Source organism: Triturus cristatus, chromosome 6 (assembly GCF_964204655.1).
Source record: "Triturus cristatus chromosome 6, aTriCri1.1, whole genome shotgun sequence".
In the NCBI taxonomy this organism is placed as follows: Eukaryota; Metazoa; Chordata; class Amphibia; order Caudata; family Salamandridae; genus Triturus; species Triturus cristatus.
The window spans coordinates 219,990,254-220,014,177 of NC_140589.1; the positions used below are offsets into that span (position 1 = coordinate 219,990,254).

Below are 23,924 nucleotides of genomic sequence, written 5' to 3' on the forward strand. Positions count from 1 at the left end.
ACAGCATATTGACCCGAGACTTGCAGCCTACGCTCTTTCTCTTGTCTCTCCGTCAGTTCTCTTTCCTCCCGACGCTTCGCTTCCTGTGCTCGCACATGATCATTCTTCCGTTGCTCTTTATCAAACAGCGCTTTCTCACGTTTCTCTCGCTCACGCACTTCCTTCACCCATAACCGCACACACTCAAACATATCTTGACGAGCACGCCGTTTACACATACACTGTTCCACATACTCAATCTTGCGCATATCAAATGAGCCATACAAAGGCCAGCGCAACTCAGGATCCTTTCTGGTGTATTTCCTCCATACTGTGCTGTACATTATAGAAGAAAGACCATGCTTCACATACATATCCCTATTAGGAGTCCCCTCTGGGGGAGCTGGAGCAGATTCCTCGAGGTTTAACCGGTTTCCAAAGCAGCAGCACCACTTACGGAGTGCGCTAAAAGCAGGCATGCTCAAAAATAATGCAAAATATGCAGTATTATCAAAAAATGGCACTTAAACGTTGCGCCGTTCAAATTTACACAGCTCCGGAGAAATATCTCCACATTACCTGCCTATATGTGTTGCAACGCATATATTCTCACAGTAATTAATACAAAGCATGACCGGTCATCACAAATCAAACTCAAATAGCCAACCCAGGCTTCAAAACTCGGAGCAAGTACCGTACAACGGTTCTTACCAATCAAGAGTCCAGATTCCAACTGCCAAGCTCCAAAATTCGCCCAAACGGCTGTCACGGCAAAACCGACAGAAGAGGTCTCAGTCGAGGACCGGCGCCACCCAGAAGGTCAGTTCGGAAGGAGAGGAAGAAAACCTCGGGATGCCAGGACTAAAATGCCTCTGGCAGTGATCACATCCCTGGCCAAATTCCTCACCTTCGTCACGACCAGTCCTTCGAGCATCCGAGTCGCCGATGAGCCCCACGTGACGGGCGCCAATTGATGAATACAGGCCCCAGCTAGGCCCGCAGCATACAAGGGTTCGCTCTCCTGTAATGGAAGCTACAAGGAAGTTGGCACGGAAACTGCAAAGTACAAAGACAAAGTTTATTAACCCTTAAGGGTGGTCCTACAACCTATACAACACTCTTCAGTATTGCATACAGTAGCACAAAGAACTTGCGTACATAGTCCCCTTTTATACACAACAGTGGGGCTCATAAGTGGGTGGATACAACATGAGGCAAAGAACATTACCTTTTATGGACATTTTCGATACAGAATCAATATGTGGGCGGAGTAACTAATTTCCTGAGCCCGCGAAAACATGGTCAAGCAAGGATTAACTGATAACAGATGTGGTCAAGTCTGGGCATGCGCCGGACGGACAAAGGAGCTATTTATAGACTGTTACTAGGCAGATAACAAGAGCAACTAACACGAAGATAGGACTCATCTCGTGCAGAGCACGTGGAAACACGACAATACAAAATGGAGCCCGAACATTAGTCAACATGACAAGAGAAACTAGTTCTAAGTAAAGGGAATTCATGTCTTTAGTGAATGCTTAATCACATCGCTGTTCCAATTTTCAACAATATGGTACAGTGAACTGTGCAGGCAAGCTAGGGGAGACGCGTCCCAACGTTTCCCCCCCCAGGACTTCGCATCTGGCGTGGCCTATGGGCTTGTTGAATGGTGTACTGTGGCTACTTTTCTTCGAGATGCTGAATGTGGTTTTTTGTTTTTCGTTTGCACACTATTGCTTTTCTGGTATTGCTGTTGGTGCTGCTGCTCCCTGAGTTGGGGTGGTGATAATGTGTTGGGTGTCTGGGATATGTTGTAGTGTGCTGCTCATGGGGTGGACCCTGATATCTGCATGCCGTCACAAGGTGTCTGCATATATTCATAGGTCATGTTAGCTCTTACTGCATGGTGACATTGTCCCAAGGTGTTTTCCTTCCTCTGTGGCACCTGACATCTTCCCTGCAGGGTGTTTCCCAATTGTTGTGCTGAGCTGTGTCAACCTTTCCTCGGTGTGTGACACATCCCTTCGACTTTGGCCATGCATGCCCTGCAATGTCTCCACCTGCATCGTTTGTGGCATCCTTGGTGGACACTGTACTTGTGTATGGAGTATATTGACACGACTTCATGTGGACATTTTCCCTTTTCCGCACTATGCATGTGTGTACTCCCTGCCTCACACACATGTGTTACGTGTTCTGCAGGGTATTTGGGCACCTGCCTGACAATTGTGGGCATTGTATCTGTGTGTACTCCACCCTTTTACTTCCATGGGAGGCTTCGACTTGTTGGCTGCCCCAGCACCTGTACATTCCTATCATTCATGGAATGTGGGTGACAGTGTGTGTTCCCTTAGGCTCTCTTAGTTTAGTGGTGTTTGACATGAGGATGCAGTCTTGTTGCATGATCTCAGTGTGTGTAGTGTGCTGCCTCCGCCAGGGGTGGGTATGCATGTGGGATTTGTCATCACACCCACATGTGGTGTGTCATGCAGTGGGGGAAGGACGTCCATCCTCATGGGAGTGGGACACTGCTGTCAGTGATGTGTTGTCATGGCACTCTCAACATTGTCGCACATTGTGGATGCCTTCATGCACCCTTGGAGTTTTGCTCATCGGAGGGTGATGTACACACCCCCATGTCTCTGTCCACTGCTGGGGGTCCTCTACACCCATCCCTCATATGTCTGGGCACTGCTGGGAGTGATGGCCACCCACCCCTCATATGTCTGGGCACTGCTGGCAGTGATGGGCACCCACCCCTTATATGTCTGGGCACTGCTGGGAGTGATGGGCACCCACCCCTCACATGTCTGGGCACTGCTGGGATTGATAGGCACACACCCCTATGTATCTGTCCACTGTTGTGGTACGAGCCGTACCCACGCGCTGATGGGCTGGGTAGGGCCCGTACCCCTAGGGCATCCCAACTTTGGGGGTGCGGCCCGTACCCATGCCTTTGGGACGTGGGTACAGGCTGTACCGCCATTGTTGGTGTGACGTAGGGGTGGGCGTGGTATGTGCCGTACCCACGTGCTGATGGGCTGGGTAGGGCCCGTACCCCTAGGGCACCCCAACTTGGGGGGTGCGGCCCGTACCCATGCCTTTGGGACGTGGGTACAGGCCGTACCGCCATTGTTGGTGTGACGTAGGGGTGGGCGTGGTATGTGCCGTACCCACGCGCTGTTGGCCTGGGTAGGGCCCGTACCCCTAGGGCACCCCAACTTTGGGGTACGGAAAAAACGCTCCGTCCGACCATTCGTACCCGGGTTTTACAGGATCGGAATCGACACCTTAGTGTAAAGACGAGGTCTTTCAGGGTCTTTAAAAAACACATGGCTGGCATTTTTCTTTTGGCAACCCTGATTGTTGTCCTGGATCCATCTACGCAGCAGTTGGTCTATGGTTCAGTGGAACAAGCAATCAAATGGTTAGTAGGCTGACAATATTTATGTTTTAGTAGGCCAGTGGCTGCAAACAATATTGAACGTTAAGACTAGTTTAGTTTGGCATGCATTGATAAATTGTGTATTTAGGACTGTGTATCTGTGGTTTTGAGATTTGAGGACTGGCTGTGATTAACTGTATATATTTCCTGTGAACATTGGGGGTAGACTAAATGTTCCTACATTCAATTATGTTATTTTATATTATACCACGCTTTATTATAACATTTCATTCGGTTTTGCTTTTAATAGTATATATTGCAAATATGTATTTGAAATATTAGAATCCATTTTTTATCTATCTTTCATAGGGAAGTATAAGTTTGCTGATGTAAACTTCACAACTACTTACCTTGACTATTTGCGAAGTCTGCGTAAGTGGAGATTGATGTATAAAATTCAATGTTAAGCTAGAATTGAGGCCAACACATCTGAGCCTGGTTAGATATTTCATGAAATCTCAAAGAGTTAATTGAGCTTTTCTAGTCCAAAAAAGGTATTTTGATATTTCACTGCCTCCAGCACCTATACCAGCTCAGAGACCACCTAAAATTTCACAAAGAGCTCAAAACCTGGCTCTTCACTAGATAGATCTCAACTGATTGTTTTAGGAGTTTCTAGAGCCAGACAGTGGCATGAAGTCTCTCAGTCTTCTTGCCCTCTATAAACATACATGAGAGGACACTTTGGCTCTCCCACCAACAAGACTCAAGATACACATGCATACATGTCTATGTGAAAACTAGGCTTTCCTTGCTCTGTAATGTGTTTTATTTCTGATCAAAACACCTACAATTGTGCAGCATTTTCCACGCAAAAAAATGAATTTGCCACATAATCCTCTATATGCTACATAATTTATAGATTTTAACAAACATTCTTTTCTAGCTCTAACAGACTGAGGGCCTCATTTGTGAGTTTTTGCAGTAGGGCAGCAGCTCAGGCTTTCCTTCTGCACTGCCGTATGGCAAAAGAAAAGGGCAGGAATGTGCCATATCTATCAGATACAGAGCATTCCTGTCCTTCTCCCCTGTGCCAGTGCACAATGGGCTGCTGTGCGCAAACAAAGGCACCTTTGCACCATGGGGCAAGGGTGCCTGCGTTGCGGGGATGATTGTAATCACAAGAGGCTTTTTCTTCTTTCTGTGTGTGCTGCAGAATGCAGCACACATAGAAAAAGGAAAAACAAGGAGAAATAAAGATATTTCTCCTCGTTGTGCCTCCCTTACGCCTCGCCCGGGGAGGCATGCGTTTTTGGCACTGCCTCAGAGTTACGATTTCTCGTACATCTGGGGCAGTGTCAAAAAGCCACGGATGCTGCTGGGAACGGCCCGAGCAAAACCCATTGCATGCCCCTTTAACACAGAAAACTGTGTTAATAGGAGCAATAGTTACAACACAAAGCAGTTGCCTCCCCACGGGAAGTTACGATTCAGTCCAGGTTACGCCTCATACAACTAAACATTCTTTACAGAATCTATGTGTCTGGACCCAGACTTGTGTTAATGAGTAGGGCGACTAATGGGTTATGTAAGAGGCTGTGTGGCCTTGAGGGCTCCTTTCTGCACATTATATGGGAGTGTAGGCTTGCCCAGAAATATTGGAAGAAGGTACATGAGTGCATGAGAGAGGTATTAGAAACTGTGATTTGGCCTGGAGCCAATAGGTGCCTTTTGAATGTGTGGGAACCCACAGATCCTAATGATAAGGACAAACTATGGGCAACTTTGGGTCAAATGGTAGCCAAAAGAATTATTGTACGACTTTGGGGAGCAACTGCATCGCCTAAGCTTGAAGCTTGGAAGGCGGATATGGACTGGTGTATGGTCAGGGAAAAAACTGTCTATGTTGCACGGGCATGCCCCCAAAAATGGATTGCTATTTGGGACAAGTGGAATGTGTATCGTGGACACATATGTGAACCCCCTGTCCTTCCTTCCCAAGGCGATCCAACATCACCATAGCTTGTGAACATTATAATGTCTCGCTGTATAAGGAGAGTTGTAATATGTAACTGTCCAGTCTTCCCGATTGTACTACTTGATTTAAGTGTTTGTGTAAATTGTGACCGCTATAGTTTAATAAAAAGAATAATAAAAATATATATATATTTACAAGGCAGCATTAAGCCAAAAAAAGTGGCTATTTGGTACTTACATGCACTCCTTCCAACTAATCTATCTTTTTTTATGTTTTCTCTTCCTGACCTTGACTTTCCTTTTCCGGGAGCTTATGGAGCTAACATTTGATGTTACTCACCACATAATCTAATATGCATTCTCTCACTTGGATTCTAATGGCTCATGTAGAGTTTACGATGTTCTTAACGTTTAGTAGTCTACTTGATGTGTCTTCATTATTCCCTTTTTTCTGTGTTTATTTCTTTGAGTGTGTATGCCTCCATAAAACTTTTTAATAAAAAGATTATTAAAAACACTGCACATGGGGGACAATGCCATCGCAAACACTTTGCAAATGTTAACAGGTCACCAATCAGTTATTTAAAGAGAGCACCTAGTTCTGTTTAGAATACTCCCAAACATGATGCATCTCATTTCAAGCTGGGGCCAGATCACAAAATATTTTTGACTGCCCTTTTTCATGTCCATGGCTGGAGGATAAAGCAGTGCCTGCTCCAAACACTTTTTAACCACTGCATTATGAAAACAGGATTCTGGAGATGGTAATGTGTGACAAGAATATTTGTTGTGTGACCTTTTATTGTGGTTGTGATGTGTTGCTTTAATGCAATGTAATTGCGTGATACTGTGATGTTGCATTCTGTTTCATCCATTTTGTTGTGATGAGCCATCACATCTTTTAATTATGGTTTTAAATTGCTTTGTGAATGTTATTTTGGTATGTTCAGTTGTTTACTTTAGATATGTAAACAATTGCGGCTACATTTCCAGCCAAAGAAGGCCACGGCTTGAGAGTTACTGTGACAATCAACCATTTATGTGCTTCTCCAGCTCTTCAGCTACTTAAAGCACTAGACCACCCGCGACAGTGGCCGAAACTGTCTTAACTCATGGCTCTTCATGCCCATGCCCATATTTCTTTTTAAATCGTAAAGTTCCCCCTGTCCTCTATTACCACATAATTTCAGTGGCCCTTTCTGTGATTATGATTTGTGCTTTTCCTAATATTTGAATTAGCATTTAGCACTTCAGGGATTATCACATATGAGAATATTAGATATAAATGGATCACACCGCTCTGCATAGACCGGGGGATAGATTGATCCGAGTTTTGTGTCACCCTTGTGCCAAAAGGTAGATGAGATTTAAGAAGCTACGCAAGGCCACCTTGCATAGCTCTGAAAGGCTTGGTAAATCTGAAGTAGCGCAAGGCAGCGCAAGTTGCTTCCTTGTGTTACTCTAAGTGGTGGGGGCATTTCATGGGGTGGGTAATCCCACACATCCACCCAGGTTTTTTGAGGCATTCCCAAATTTACAAGCAGTGGTAGATCTGGGATTGCATCAGAATCGTATGCCTTCCCAACAAAGGCACAACGAGGAGAAATATCTTTATTTCCCTATTTGTGAAAACAGAAAATGCCTCTGAGGATTGTCGTTTTATGCAGGAAGATGCCCCTTACTATGCAAAAACAATCCTGCCAACAGCACAGGCACCCTTGCACCATGGTGACAGGGTGCCTGTGTTGGTGTTATGCTGCTAATTGTGCGCCAGCACAGGCAGAGGACAGGAATGCTCCAAATCCTAATTTATACAGCGCATTCCTGTCCCCACCCCCTCTTTCACGCAGCGTAGAGGGTGTCTTGCTGAGGTGGGCTGCATTAAAGTTTGATAAATTTGCCCCCAAGTACCAGAATAGGTGCTGAGAGCTCTTAAAATTAATTAGGGGGTGTTGTGGTACCCACATACCACTGTGCGTTGCAGGGAAAACAAATTAACAGCGCCACAGGATGCACATTATCTAAATGTTTTAGTCACTTTCATTTATGTTTCTTCACGGTGCTATTGGCATTGCTCAAGACATTATTTTTGTTTATATTTTTGTTTTTAAAACATTTAAAGAAACGGCATTGTTATTTACAATGTCAATAGCTTAATCTCTCTCAAATGCGAGACCTATTGCATTTGCACCCATACAGAGCCACAAACACAAAGCCACCCACACACAGAGCCACCCACACAGAGCCACCTACACAGAGCTATTCACATAGAGCAACCCACACACAAATAGAGCCACCCACACAGAGCCACCTACACACACACTGTTACCCACACACAGAGCCACCCACGCATAGAGCCACCTACAAAAAAAGCCACCCACACAGAGCCACACACACAGAGACACACACATATACACACACACACATAGAGCCTCCCACACACACACACAGAGCCACCCACACACACAGAGCCACACACACAAAGCCACACACACAAAGCCACACACACAGAGCCACACACACAGAGCCACACACATACAGAAGCACACACACATACAGAACAACACACACATACAGAACCACACACACATACAGTGACAACGAAAACAACTAATGGTATGGTGTGGGCGGGTTGTAAGCCCACTGAATTGTAAACAATGTGTCTTGCAGCACAGCACTAGCGCTGTGTAGGCAAGACCTAGAAACGCAGGGCAGATGCTGGCAGACGACCAAAGACTCGTACCTTTCAGAAGATGAAATCCAGCCGTGGCATACATAGCTGTGCACCGCCTCTTCGTGCACGCACAGCAGCATCCTGTACTTTCAGTACATACACTGGCATAAACACACTCACTGCAAACACATATAATACAACTAAATAATTAGGCCAGACAATTGATCAATATACAGTTTACCTGGGCAAATGTGCACAGATGTGCAAGCGCACGCCCGCACGCACACCCCAATGCCAGATGCACGCACACAAGACCTACTGGGAAATTACTTCCAAACCTCCATTCTCTGTCTAGATAATTTCCCCACACAATATCCCCACACACACAGAAGGCCCGGCCTCTTTCCTGGCCCGATGAACGGTCTTGGCAGGCCTATCAGCGCCATAAAGAGCGCTGCTGGTCTAAGCTGCTCCTTCCTCCTTTCCATCTTTCCGTTAATCTTTAATGATTTCTAGGTCAGCCGCCTCTTTTATCTTGTCAGATGGATGTTCGGTTAACAGGATAATGAGGTGCGCGAGGCGGTGAGGCGGTCCCTAGCAGCCTCCGGGTCCCGATCGGTCTCTGGTTCTGTCAGGGTGCGCGCGCTGATGCGAAGGGCTGCTGGTGGGCAAGGGCTCGTGGGTCAGGAGCGCTGCTGATGTCAGCGCTGAGGGCGCTGGAAGAAGCCTCCGGCCTCGTCAGAAATTGTTACACTGATCCTGCAGACGGTGTTTTGCGCGTGTGCGTGTTTTCGTAGGGGGTGCAGACGCCGTGGAGCCTGAGGACGCCGGTTCCGGGTAGAACTGAGTGTACTGGGAGAAAACAGAGGCTTTACCACTGGTGCTCCCCCTCTAGTGCTGAATTTGTTAGAAAAAATAATTAAGCGCTGATGCCAAAACATTCTCTTAGGAGGCTGCCACCTACTTCCACCAGTCTCCTCACAAGATGGCCGCCGTGTGGTGTTGTTGCTGCGCCCGGCTGCAGGGAATCAATACAAAGGCGTTGAAGGAACCAGGGGCTGGGACGTGTACCAAGGGCTCAACTCTGCACGAGAAAAACTGGTATTCATTTTAAATCGGAGAGCGTAAGCGAGCCAATGGCTACGAAGGAAACGGAACACCCGATAACAGCAGAATAATATTTTTTAAAACGGAAACGTTGCAGGTCTTGATTTTTTTTTGGGGCTGTAATTCTCCACCTGGACCCCGCAGGCAGCTTCTAAACACCGAGGCGGCCAACTTCTGGGGGGTTTGAGGAGGAAACCAAGACAAGAGGGAACAAGCACACCACTGCCTTTCTCAGAGGCAGAGCAGAAAGTGCCTCGGAGAAACGCAGCGTCCTTTTCGGATTCGGGGGCGTGTTTTGCTGTTATCCCCTCTTGCCATTGGCTGGAGGAGATAATTAGACTTTCTGCAAAAAACACGCCCCCCGATCCGAAAAGGACGGGGCCTGATCGGAGTGACGGGACCTCTTCTCCAATGGCTGGCCAGCATTGAAGAGGCCAGCCAATGGAGAACAGGGGAGAAGAGGGGCGGGTTCAAGCCCCTCTTCTCCAAGTCATTAAATCTCGGATCGAGACTGCGCAAGCGCAGCCTTCGAGCCGAGACCTAAAAAGGGCTGATGGCAAACACTCATGTGCCAATGCTTCTCTCGGGACTGTGGGCTTTGTCAAGGTCACATCACATTATTAGACGCCTGGTATATACTTAACAAAGCTATATTTGTTTCAGGTGCCAATCAATATGTGCTAATTAAAGCAAGGTGCACCCAGTGAAATGCATTGTGGGACAGTGATTTCAAGTTTAAACATTAATCCTTTATTGTAAATCAATACCACATAAAAGGAACCAATGGCTAATTTTCATCTGAGGTGAAAACTTGAAGGCACAGGCCAATGTCTCCAATAATATACAAAATTATAGATACAAAAAGGAGTTAATGTTTCAAAAAATAATCTAAACTCTGAGTAATTTTTAGGTAAAAGATTAGTGTTCTCATAAGCATTCACAGTTTCTTGGAAGTGGCATTTGATTCATGGTCTGGTAGGTCTCTTCTCACCATCTCGGAAACAAACACGTTTATTTCGTGCAGCAGGGACTCGAAAGCAGAACACTGCCCCAGTTTGGACCCAAATAATGACAATTGTGATCTCTGATCAGCTGCCATGATTAAACAAGGCAGTTTCGCCCTTTCGGACCTTGAAGGGGTGGGTGGTTGGGGGGCATGACATCTCCGTCCATTGGAAGTCGATACCGAAAAAAGAGCCGGTGTCTGCATCAAGCAGTAACCCCTGCTTTTTACTACGAAGGCTCGCCTCGTTCTGGAACCACAGCCTGGTCAACATGCGATGCTGTGGTACACGTGCCAGTCAGTGTTTTCGTTAATCTGTGGGTTTAATTAATGAAGAGAAGAGACTTGCTGGGTCTGCTGATTTAGGGGGCCCCTGGAGCGTGCCCCCCCCCCCCCGCAACGTGGGGGCTGTGTGGGCCTGTGTTACGCCCCTGTTTTGACAGACAAACACTGATAAAATTACGAACTTGATAGAGCGGTATGTCCGGATGAGGTTCTGCTCCGTTTAACCGGTAAAATTGTTTAGGAAATGCAGTCCAGCCTGCATCTCCAGCCCTTTCCTAACTCCCTTGTAAGCTTGCAATGCTCCCCCTTGCACATCTACATCATCCCTTATTCTGTGGCGGCCAACCAATACAGCTCTCCCCTGCATAAGTGCCACCCATTTAGAGCAGGTGGTAAATGTGAACATTAATCTTAATCCCCAAAGAACTGGCAATTCTGTGTGCAATTGCACAAGGTAAAATGGGTCTCCCCAGTTATTTCCCATTCCATGGGAAATAAAATCTAATAGGTGGATTCAGGTGTGGAGATAAAGGCCGGAATTATACATTCCAGACACTTGGGGGCATATTCACAAGCCCCTATCGCCACCACAACGTCACTTTCATTTAAAAAAAAGAAGAAATCCCTTTTGCAACTTCTATGTGTGCTGTGTTAAGCAGCACATATAGAAGTTACAAAATGGCATTTAAAGATTGTTTATGTGCAGTAAGGGGGACCTTCTTGCATATAAACAATCTTCCCCTCAAAAGTGGCACCCTTGCACTATGTAAATGTAAATGTATGGGTACTTGTATAGCGCACGACTACCCGGAGGCCTCTCGGCGTTTGTACGAAAACCGCTGAGGAACCCTTCCTGGCCTTTCCCTGTGAAGTGTACACTCCTGGGCACCCCCAAGGTGAAGCCAGGCATCCTAGCGTTGTTGGGGCCGTTGTGGAAATTAAGCAAGCTATTGCCCAGAGTTGCAGCGTGGGACCCATGATTAGAATAGGCACCGAGGCGAGAAATCAAGCCGCCTGCGTTAGCGCTAGCATCTAAAGTTAGTGCAGGCGGGAACGCACGGCTGCACCATATTCTAGTAAACATGGTTCAGCCCGTCGTTTTTAAAGTGACAAAGTGTGTTGTTAGTCTTCTTAGCTTAACGACACGCTTCGCCACTTTATTGTAAACATGCCCCTCGGTATCTATGCACCTAAGCCCACAATCCTCGCAATCAATGCAAAACATGTAAAGTGCTGTATAATATGAAATAACTGCTCTTTTTAATTTGAAATTATAATCCACTTTAATTTATAATTTTCTGAATGTGTTTTAGGCAGACATTAGGTACTCGTGCCATAACTACAATGCAACCCTTAATTCTTAATTTCTGAGTTGTTTAATATAAGAGAGTATATGCTGTGATTACAAAGTACTCAAAGTAATACAATTTACTTTACTAAAATATGCATCTGATGCACCTGCAAATTTCACATTTCCTACCTTTTAGTGGCCTCAGGATTATACTTGTGTTGATGGAATTCAGACTGTTAGATGCAATGCAATCAATGGCAGTCTTCTCGTTTTCACAACTATTGTAGTTGTAGACAGTTTCATAGCACTGTACTTCTTGTGAAGATGCATCTACTGTAGACAAACAGAGACATATTTTGCTCTTGTTAGTATCAGCTGGGTAAATGAAAATGTGTATAAGGCACTTTCCCTGTCTTTCAACTATAAAGGCCTATCTGATCCCTGGAGCTGTGGAAAGGACACTGATAACATGTTCCTCCTGTTATCTCAGGACAGCCAACTGAGAGCCGAAGCAGAGGTTTAAAGTCCATTAAAAAAACAAAAGTCCCAATTCACCAAGATTTCCATAGCATACTCCTAATTTCATAAAACAGTACAATTATGCATAATTTACACACGATCCAAAAAGGTAAAAATGTTTCATTTATGCATAAAAAAAAACAAATTAATGTATGGGTTACTTCAGTGTATGTTACACAGGTTTTGTGTGACTTTAGTATGAGTATGTTCTAATTTCGAATAAGTGAGATTTGAAGGGGAGTAAATATCACAAGGTGGGTGTCGCAAATCTGGCAAACGCCATAAAATAGTATATTTAGGCTGAAATGTATGGTAAAAACTTCAATCATTCACTCTCACAAAATGTATGTAGTAAAGAATATCATGGGAGGGGACTATGTTTTTTCAGACCTGCTGCCTCCCATTTTGTGTCTCAACTGCCTTCCTCTTTCAGGTTAGGTATTCCCCTCTCTACTCTTGGTCTCACTCCTGCTTCTTTGACCAGCCTCCTTTCTATGTTCTTTCTCGACTTTTGGCTTTCAGCCTGCCTGGTCTGTATTCTTGCTCAGTGGCGTATGACGAGTGCCCTGGCCCTAATGCTCACAAGGAGAACAGTGACTCAACCTACGATGTGGTAGTACAAATCAGATATAATTTGGATGCAGTAGAGCCCTAAAACCCTGGGCCATGGCAGCACATCACCTGCTAAACTGTTGATAGCTAAATCCCTGCAGTTGCTAAACTCATGCCCATGTTATGGTATGTTATGCAGATTTGTAGAGCCCACTATCACCTGGGAGCGCATCCTGGGACTCATGAGTCAGACCATCTTCAGAAGGATTTTGATGTGAGGGGGTGGAAAATTACATACCTTTCTAAAAGAAAATTGAGTGTATGCCCTCAGTCCTGTGTGCCACCCTGACTGCTGAATGTCCCTCATCTATCCATCCCTAAAAGCATTGTTGTAAAGGAAATCCAGTGGCTGCAGTGTAGGTTATAAGAAGGTTTATTAGATCTTAGTTACAAGTAGGTACGTAGATAGCTAAGCCGCACCAGGAGCAGCATCCATGCTGCTCAGCCCACATCTTCAACTGAGACTCAATCCCACAAACACTCTCAACATTCTACATGACCTCCCACACTGGCTGAGCAGCAGGGACGTAGAACTCTGGGGAGGATGCAATAAGTTATGACAAACATCTAATAGGTCCTCAGCCTACATGGCTAATCCAGCCCTCTTCCTTCCTGGTATTTTTGGAATAGCATGTTGTATTTTTGGCTTCGTCCTGTCAACGTACGGGCAGTGACACCATTCTGGACACTACACTGTTGGTTCTAATCCCACGCCCCCACCATTTGTGATTATGTAGCAGTTTGTACGCCAAAACATGGATCTCAATGCCATGCACTGTAAGAGCAACTTTGGTTTGCAGTACAGTCTCTTAGAAATAAACATATCACCACTATTGTGGGCTGTACAAGATGGCACCTTATTATTTCAACAAATGAACTGTGCCATGTCTATTTGGACTGTGAACATTATAGATACAGGTTAACAAATTGCCACTGGTCAAATAGGTTGAACTGAGTTAGGATTTTCTGGGGGCTTGACGAATACTCTGCACCTAATCAAGTTTGACTGAGGCTAATATGAACAAGTTACAGGAGACAACCAATGTGTATCTAAGGAGAGAAGGGCTTGAGTTAGGATTCTGGCTGTAAAGCCAAGACTGAGAAGTTACAAGGTTAGGTCTACATATCTGACTAAGTCGTCATGAGAATAGGGTTACAATCTCTCTGACATCAGGCCATTTAATCTGGCTCTCTGGAAACTACAAAATTGCTATCATCCAAACCACAGATAAGGTGCAGAATTAATAATTTTTTTATTTCATTGTACAATTTAATACACTACTAATTTACAGAGATTGTCAGAGTGCTTTACATAGAACAACCACCAAGAGATGCAGATTTCATACATTACCCTTACTGAACTAGAATACACTGAAACATGACATTCAAAAGAACGGTGGGGATTTTTCGAAACTGGGGGAAAAGAGGAGGGAATTTGATAGATACAGTGAAGTCAGGGGAAGAGTAAGAGAGTGAGTTAATTTGGGGGGAAAGAAAAAAGAAACTGAAAGGTAACATTCAAAGGGAAAGAGGACTTTGAAACCTGTGGGAGAGGTGGGAGAGGTGGGAGGTCAATGAATGGATATAGTTGTGGGAGAGATTCAGCGGAGGAATGTGTTAAATTGAGGGGAATTAAGGGGAGGAGGAGAAGGAGGAAGCACGAGCAGGTGAAGAGTGGATGACATGACGCAGGTGGTGTGGTGGAGTGGAGAAGGAGGAGTTGGACAGGCATAGCACAGTTTAGGTGGTAGAGGTGGGAGTTGTGGAGAAGGGGAAGGGCTATGTGAACAACAGAGCAGGAGTGGAATAAGGAAAAGGGAATAGAGGGGGGTACAGGAGGACTGAGTGGCATTTAAGCAGTTAGTATCACAATGTATTGTCTCCTAGAACCTGCTGGCCCCTGTGGGGCCTACAAGTGTGACTGAAACTCCTAGAAAATACAGGGTAATCATATGAAACATGAGTCATGGCAAAGGATCATTAAAGAGCTCATTCTTCAGATGGAGAGAATGTGGCTTTATGACCAGAGGTGCTGACTTTGGGACTGCAGAACTAGGTTTGAGTCCATCATGGATTCAAAATCCTGTGGGCCTGAGCAAATCACTTAATCTCATTATGCCTAAAGAAATGGATATCACCCTGTGAACCGTAACTGGTGCTCATTAGAAGCGCTCCAGTGCCCTTGGGCTGAGTTTGCACTATATGAAAGGGCAAAAATAAAATAAATAATGAATTACTCTGGACTTAGATTGATATATCCACAGAAAACATCAATAGAAAATCAGTAACATTGGGGCTCCCCGCAGCTAACCCTACAAAATACAGTTGACACCAAACCACTTGCCCATATCACATATACTGGTGATCAGGATATTGACGTCAATAAGATTATGGGAATGATTATAGACCCTTCCTATATAGTAAAAGCAAGACAGTATTTGTTCTCTCTCCTAAATTTCAAAGTCACTTTTGACAAGAATCTGCTGAAAGAGAAGTAGACTGGTGAGGTTTAGAATGGAAGGGAGGGACTAGGTAATCTATGACTTCAACCTGATGGTTAATATGATCTCTATCTACTACTTGCATTCGTCTCACTCCCTCTGCAATGTTCTCTGGACAGAGGATGTGCTACAGGGCTAGATGAATAACTGAAAATGAACTTCAGGGTATTTTCACAATATTAATAAAATCTTGGTTCAAATGTTAGTATTTTTGTATGTGTGAGTGATTGTGTCTAATACTTGAAAGTTTTCTTTTGCATTAAATAAGTACACTCTAAGAGTCACATATATCAATATTTGTAATTGCAATTACCTAATTGCGATTTTCTGTGAATCACAATTAGGTAATCACTATTACAAATGTATGAAACTCATAGAGTTTCATTTAGCGATTCCTTTGGGGTTACAAATCGACCTAACTCATTAACATTAATGAGATAGATCGTAATGTGCAACACCCTAGGCTTCGCTGAAATCACGGGCATGGTGGCCTGCTAGGGTCAGCAGACCACCATATCTGTGATTGTTTTTCAATAAAGCACTAATTCTTTTAAAACCAGCCCGTTTTCCTTAAAGGAAAACGGGTTGCATTTAAAAGAAAAAAATGAAAAGTTTTCTGCCTGCTCTTAAAAACCTTTTTGTCACCATTCCAAAAGGGGAAGGGGTCCTTTGGGGACCCCTTCCTATTGGCGAATGGGTTACCATCAACTTGAAGATGCGAAATGCGAATGCTTTGTGACCGCATTCACGGTCACAAAACATTCATACAAACCGCTGCAATTCCGTGTTTAAGAGGGAAGCCCTAAACACGCCCCTTTCAAATGAGGAATCACAAACCGATTTATGATTCAGTAACAGGTTACCAAATCGCAAAATAGGGTTTATTACATGGGAAAATCCTTTTTGCGTTCGCAAACAGGACGATTCTGCAAACCGGCCTGGCTGAGAAAGCAAAATAGCTACATACATGTGGTCCTAAAGCCTTAACATCTGTCTTTTCTCACATGCTGCTAAATTGATGTATGCAAACACATTATGTAAAACCTTCAAATATGGAATATTTGCCTTGTTTTAATTAAATAGCCCTTAAATAAGACGTCCACCCAAATGACATATAAACAGAGAGTTACAGATGGGTGGGTAAATTTAGAATTTAATGATATTGCGTAACTATCATTATTAAAATACTTTAAACATGTTGGCAGGCCTTGTTTTACAGAAGGGTATAGTTATAATTAGAAATTGTAACAGCATTTTCAGCAGCGCATTGTTGATGTTTATCAATGATGTACAGCAAAACATGTCTTCCCTCTAAAATCAAAAAGATAAGCACTGAACCCAAGTATATTCTAAATAAAGTGCGGTTGTTTTCACAGTTCTACATAATAACTTCTTATCAATATACTGCACTTACTTGCTGTTGATGAGCCTTGGACTTTAAATTGAAAATTGTATTTGTTTGAATCTGTTGTACAACATCGTAGGGGCACGGGTGATGGGCAGGTGAAAATTCCATCCACAATATTGGTCGTGAGCTGTGACTTTGAAGGCAGTGGCAAAATTTTAACGACAGTGCTGTTGCTGCTACTTGATATCCTTTGAGACACTGTGCAGGTGTATGTGCCTGAAAAAAAAAATTATGGATTCAGGTGTTATATTGCTCATAGGCGTCAAATTTAAAAATCAATTTAATTTGCAGATAGATTGTTATATATTGACAAGACCTTTTAAGGCGTGTTCCTTGGTATCTTTATTACATAAAAATAGGGATTTATATAAAAATAGGGATGAGAAAATCTACACCGGCTGGATTTTAGGTTCCATGAAAGGGTAAATTAACTGTGTTTAGACATTTGTTCAACAGGAGCAAATTGGTGAGTTTTCTGCCTACATGAGTGGTTTATACCTGGAGAATCAAATCCATTAATATACTGGTACAGTGTTGGCAATGTCCAAAGTAATCAGCAAAGTTTCCACCAACATGTGCAGCTACAGCACTGTACCCCCAATCAAGTGATGAACTTATAATCTGCGATCCTTTGAGCCCCCTGTGGAGATTGCGTTGCAATCTTGGGGTGCTATATCGTGTGGCAGTGTTTTTCTGTGAAACACATAAATATAACATTAAAGACAGACCTAACTCTATGCTAAAGTGAAGCTGAACTAATTGATTGAAAGAGTTTCAACAAATGTGTGCTCAATCGTCATGTTTTATCTTGAAGCAAAGAAGGCCATTTTCAATTTTACGTCCTGCATGGTCTAAGCATACAAGCAAGGTGAGATGGCCTTGGGCGGATCCAAATTGGAAGGTAGCAAAGACGGATACATTTCTTTCCTTTCCTTCTTTTCTAGCTTACTTTAAAATTGCAAACTAAGACTTGAACAGGAGTGCCCCTCTGGGGACTAAGGCAGTATGATTTTCATCCATTTGAGCTAGTAACAACATTTTTCAGAAATTTGCAAACCCCAAATGTTATTCCTGTCAGCCTTAGGATGGTCTTCCTCCAAACTTTTTGACTTACTCCTAAGTATTTTTCTGATCTCGTTATTGTTGGCCTTATGACTCTATGCACTTTACAACTTTTAACCAGTGCTTGAGTGAGCGTGCTCACTTCTTAAAAAACATGGTAACATTGGTTTCACCCCATTTGGCATATTTAATTTACTTGTAAGTCACAGTAAAATTATACTACATGTGCCCAGGGCCTGTAAATGTAATGCTACTAGTGAACCTGCAGCACTGATTGTGCTGTTATACAGTTCCTACGAGTTAAGTACCACCGTGTATCTGGACAGCATAAACGTCAGAGTATGGAGACAAAGTCCGTACAAATCAGAGAATGTTGGCCAAATTACCAGCTCGGCTATCATCCTTTTCATTAATCAATCAATCAATCAGAAATTTGTATAGGGTGGCTACTCACCCGGGGGGGTCTCAGGGTACTGAGGGAAGGGGGAGCTGCTAATCCGTCTGGGCTTGGAGGTTCAGTCAAAAAGCCAGCCCTTGAGATCCTTCCTGAACTGTGTCAGCAATGCGGATGGCCTGAGGTGGAGGGGCAGGGTGTTCCAGATCTTGGTGGCAAGCTAGGAGACGGAACTTCCTCCGGTTCTGGTCTTGTAAGTTCGTGGAACGGTGGCAAGGGCAAGTTGGGTAGAGCGAAGCTGTTTGGCGGTACGTGGAATGAGAGGCGGTGGTTCAGGTATACCGGGCCTACGTCGAGGAGAGATTAGTAGGTATGTGTGAGGAGGTTGAAGGTAATTCTCTTGTTAACTGGGAGCCAGTGGAGTTGTCAAAAGGGTTCTGTGATGTGGTTGCGGCGGGGGATGTTGAGGACCAGTCCTTTGCAGGATAAAGTTTAGAGTTAACAGGGCTGCTTCTCGGTCACAGTGTTCCAGGATAATCCCAGCAGAAGTGCCTCTATGCTGAGTGTGGCTCAGAGGTAGCTTATATCATCATAGCATTGTTCCAACTGCACTGAGTCAAAGGTGGAGAGCTGATGTGATTGTTGATCCAGTGGTTCCCAAACTTATGACTCCTGAGGACCCCCAGTAAGTCACTACTGAAGGCCGGGAACCCCCAAGCAATTTGTACTATTTAAATTTCAAACCTTAAAACAGTAATTTGTGAAAAATACACAAACAAGTACACACCAAACAAATACTCTAATAGCTAATGATTTGATTGAAAAAAGTTGCAAAAAACTAAAGATTTTAATGGGAAGGTTGGTGCTGCACCTCGGCGACTAACTTTTCAATGTTTGTGTTTGCTTTCATTTCGTGGAATGAGGCTCCTGCTTCTGCCAGGGCCGTACTGGAAACCCAAGGCAGCCCTGGCAAATGTTGTCAGACCAGTCCCTCCACAGTGCTCACCAAGTGTAGCGAGTGAGCCCGACCACTGCAAAGGGAACTTTGGGGGGCTGTCTCCCCCAAGAAAATTTGGAAAAAAGTGTGCATTCCACATACATTTGTCATTATATATTGAGTTGTTTTAGCTTTTAAAGCATAGTAAATGATGGCCTTACTGTGTAGCAGGATACAACAATCTTTTTTTGGGGCTCCTCAATGATTCCTTCACTATCACCCTCCAACAGTGCCTCTTATCTCTCCATAGCCCCTCTGTCACATGTATTGCATTTGTTTCATAGCATCTCTCATACCAGTGTAGGGCAGAGACAATGAATCATACATGTGCGATTCAGTGTATAGAAAATGTTACATAAGGCAAAGGGGACTTCAAGATGTGGGATTCATATGTCATCTACACTGGTAGGCATTTTTTTAAAGAGTGCTTGGCCTGGAAAAGCACAAACTCAGGATTCAGAGCATAACAGTGGTTAGCATTGACATTAATAATGAGAATTTATTTCTACCCAAATAAGCCTTTATTAGCAGCATCAGGATAATGAATGACTGAGAGAAAACATAAAATACTACCTTGTACCATGCAGTTTGAATGCAGCTCTTTGATGGAAGTTCAGAGCTCACTGTGCTAGTTCACGATTGGAACTTATGAACTCAACAGTAACAACAGAAGCTCTGTGACAAAAGCCGTAACCCACTGAGCTATGCACATAAATATTGTTTATTTAAATGCATGGTACATGTTCTTTGCAGCAGGCATATTAAACCTCTGTGCTTCCTCAGAGGAGTCAAAGCTGCCAATAGACAAAACTCCCATCTCTCTCTCCAGCAGGTACATTGACACTGTTATTGTTGCTTTGAAAACTGCTGATTATACAAGGAACATGCAGTGCTTTTAAAACTGCTGCCTGAGGACCCCCTGGGAATGTGTCACAGACCCCTGGGGGTCCAGGGACCCCAGTTTGGGAACCAATGGACCATGACATTATATTGCTCCCTCCTGGTCAGGTTATGACACAGCCGGAAATGTTAATAATGGAGATACCAAGAGGAATGCTTGAAACAACTAACCTAGATATGCATGAAAATGGAGTCAGGTAAATTATTAGCATGAATTTACAATGTTATCGATTTACAGCTTCATTCACCAAAGTACAGTGTACATGAATCTGCCTAATGAAAATAAAAATAATGTTTAACTTCACAGGAACTGTAGATGACAGTTTTATGAACAGCTCCATTAACTTCTCTGTTCTCCCTTGGTGTGGTCTAAAACTGATCTCGCAATCATACCACTCAAGCCACACAAACATGCCACTCTCATGTTTTCTTTCTAAATAAGAAGGACATTGCAGGCAGAAGAGCAGGATGTATTTCAGACTAAATAATAAGGTGATGATTATGATGGCGGAGGGACTACCACCGACATGCTGTCAGTGGCAGTCCCTCTGCCATCGTAATGCGGAAGTGAGGCAGTTGGAAAGACTGACCGCTACGGTCCAGACGGGCGGATTCAATTCAACCATCCGTCAGAACTACCGCGAGTCCCTGCATCACGGCGGTGCCTGGCAGGCACCGCTGGAGGGATTATTATATCCCTTTCCGTCTGTCGTTCCTCGGCGGTCAACACGCCGTGTAACAGCTGGAGAAAATGGATTTGGGACCCCATAGCCGCCTCCATTTATCCCTGGGCTAGGACATGTGCCCTGGGGTGCACCTGTGGTGCCCCCGTACATATCCCAGCACCATGTGGCAGGCACCGCATGGTGCCTGCCACGTAGTGCAGGGATATGTAACCTGTCTTTGTTTTGTACTGCGTTGGGGGCTGCAGACCCAGCACCCGCTGCAAAACAAAACATAGGCAATGAGACTGCCTCATGGGCAGTTGCATCGTAATGCGTTCTGTGGCACTGCTGCCTTGTAGGCGGGCAGTCCCAAATATGATTACTGAAGTCCGTCCGCCATTGTCATCAGCCCCTAAGTGTGATTTACACTTCTGTGCCCAGAATGAAGTAGTTTTATGGAGACTTTTTTCAGAAAAACGCATGCGAACTCCTAGTATTGATTGAAGTGACGAGAAGCACATTTTGAATAATGCAATATACAGTTACATTTCAAGAAGAAACAATGAATAGATGTATGAAAAAGCACTTCAGAGATCACTGGGTGCTGAAAAACTAAGAGACTTTGCTGTGTTTGACTTATGGATGTGTGCATTGAAATTGAATTGGAATTGCATTTATATAGCGCTTACTAACCATGTTGTCTTACTTTGGCGGTGCAAGAGAAGAGAATAGCTATCAAGGTGGAACAGGTGCAGTGGAACCTAGGTGCAGTGGTACCTAGGTCTCGTGCTTAAATTGTAAATAAAAAAGTGCAATGGGCCATGCTTTTCCTAACAGTCTGCCCAGGAAGGGACTGTCGAATGAGAAAGCTGCGGAGTGTTGATTCCAGCTCATGGCTCTTTCTTTCACAACACAACACTTCCTTGTCTCCTTTCATACTATTACAGGTCCTTTTTTATCCCTGCTTTCTACAATTGTTATTATTTTGCTTCTTCCTTCTATCTCCCTTTTCTAACTTCCTCTCCAACTTGCTCTGGGTGGACACGTAGCTATTAATAGTCCAGCAGGGCCCAGGGGCTTGAGGGGCCCAGTGGACCACAAATTCTACGAAAATATTTGGTTGCGGGTCCATTTTCCTTTGTGGATTGCTACACCCACCCCTAGCTCCCGGTCAAAGTCTAATGATGCAATACATCTCGGTTCCCAAAGTGAGTGTTGATCCCTTCCACTTGTAATCACCAACAAATCAAGCACTGCCAGGAATCAATGGTCTGAGGGGCACGCTGCATCACAATAATGGTTGACTTTTACCACCAAACAGGGAAACAAAGGAGCTCATGTTCCCTCTTTTCATTACAGTTCAGGCTACAACTGGATTCTGAATGCACTGCTTGTGCGTTCCCTACTTCATGACACAAATTGTAAACATAGAGTAGCAATTCCCCACTATTTACATTGCATCCTTGAAATTTGAGATTTCTGATAATCTAGATTTCAATGACCGACTCCTTCGTGGAACTATGCACAACATTTAGAGATGTGTGACATTCAAATCCCAACAGACACTTTGTGGATTTGGTTGTTCTCCAGTAATAGTGCTTTTAATGTATTTGAAATCAAGCTGACGTTAACATAAGCCAATTTATGCTTTCTACCATTTTGAATGTGACATCGTAATACACCATGGGATCACAACTTCTGGTGTTTTCTTTGCTGTATTAAAGAATTGTGAGACTTACATTGAAAGACTGAGGGCCTTATGTAGGTAAATTACATTTACCGATTCTTAAATACCGAATTTTACCGATTCGGTATTTATGAATCGGTAAATGTAATGTAGGTAAAAAAATACCGATTCGGTAAGTGTCGGTATTTTAGAATCGGTATTTACCGATTCGGTAATGGTAACCTGTATCTCATTGATTCCTATGGGCTAGGAGGCCCATAGGAATCAATGGGAAGCCAGTTACCATTACCAAATCGGTAAATACCAAATCGGTAATGGGGGGAGCTCAATCAAGGGTGGCAGGGTGTCACATTGACACCCTGTTGCACCCCTGATTCCTGCATGTGTGCACATGTGGCACACATACATGCCCTGAGGGCATGTGTGTCTGCCACATTGCACACATCTAAGGGCCAAATAATGCATTAACAGAGACATTCGTCATTTACCACCAACTTTCAGTTGGTGGTAAATAACGAATCCCCACATCCACCACACACTCCCCCTACATCTCATTTCTGTATTCGGTATTTACCGAATCGGTAAAATTATCGATTCGGTAATTTTACCGATTCGGTAAATTACCGAATACAGAAATGATCCCCCTACATCTCAAAAGCCTAAATACCGGTCGGTAACGGTATATTTTCCGAAAATCGGCCGTTACCGACCGGTGTTGGGCTACCAACATATGGCCCCGAGTCTTTCCCAGCCACACTGAATGCGATGGGCCCGATTCACAGAACTAACTTAAGACAAAATCCTAAACTTACTACCATTTTGGTATTCACAGAAGGCACTTACTCATTTTGGTATTCACAGAAGGCACTTACTCATTTCGGTATTCACAGAAGTTAGGAGTCCTAACTTTAGGACTCCTAAATGCCTCCTGTGAATACCGAAAGTCTTAAAGTTAGTATTTTTCTCAGTTTAGGAGTAGTAAAGTTAGGACTCCTAACTTTAGGACTCCTAAACTGAGAAAAATCCTAACTTTAAGATTTTCGGTATTCACAGAAGGCATTTAGGAGTCCTAAAGTTAGGAGTCCTAACTTTACTACTCCTAAACTTAGAAAAATATTAACTTTAAGACTTTCGGTATTCACAGAAGGCATTTAGGAGTCCTAAAGTTAGGACTCCTAACTTCTATGAATACCAAAATGAGTAAGTGCCTTCTGTGAATACCAAAATGAGTAAGTGCCTTCTGTGAATACCAAAATGGTAGTAGTTTAGGATTTTGTCTTAAGTTAGTTCTGTGAACCGGGCCCGATGTACCTAACCAAGGACAACCTGGCTGTCCCAGACTGCATTACATACAATGTATCAAATAATGTCACCTGAATAGACTCTCAGAACCTTTGAATCTAATGTAATAGTATTATGAGAGAATATTCAAATGTATTCTGTAGTAAAATGTTTCTTCTTGCTCGTCCCTCATTGGT

The 23,924-nt window shown here is 43.9% G+C and overlaps 1 protein-coding gene across 1 annotated transcript in view; it reads right to left on the minus strand.

Annotated features, from left to right (window-relative positions):
* LOC146816676 (adhesion G protein-coupled receptor F5-like) overlaps nt 1-23,924 on the minus strand; it is a 956,016-nt gene that overhangs the window by 259,908 nt on the left and 672,184 nt on the right. Inside the window, exons 14-15 of the mRNA XM_085610571.1 lie at nt 16,748-16,957; nt 11,891-12,034 (exon numbers count right to left, since the gene is read on the minus strand). Of these exons, the coding sequence (XP_085466697.1) occupies nt 11,891-12,034; nt 16,748-16,957 (354 nt within the window). The remainder of the gene's footprint in view (nt 1-11,890; nt 12,035-16,747; nt 16,958-23,924) is intronic.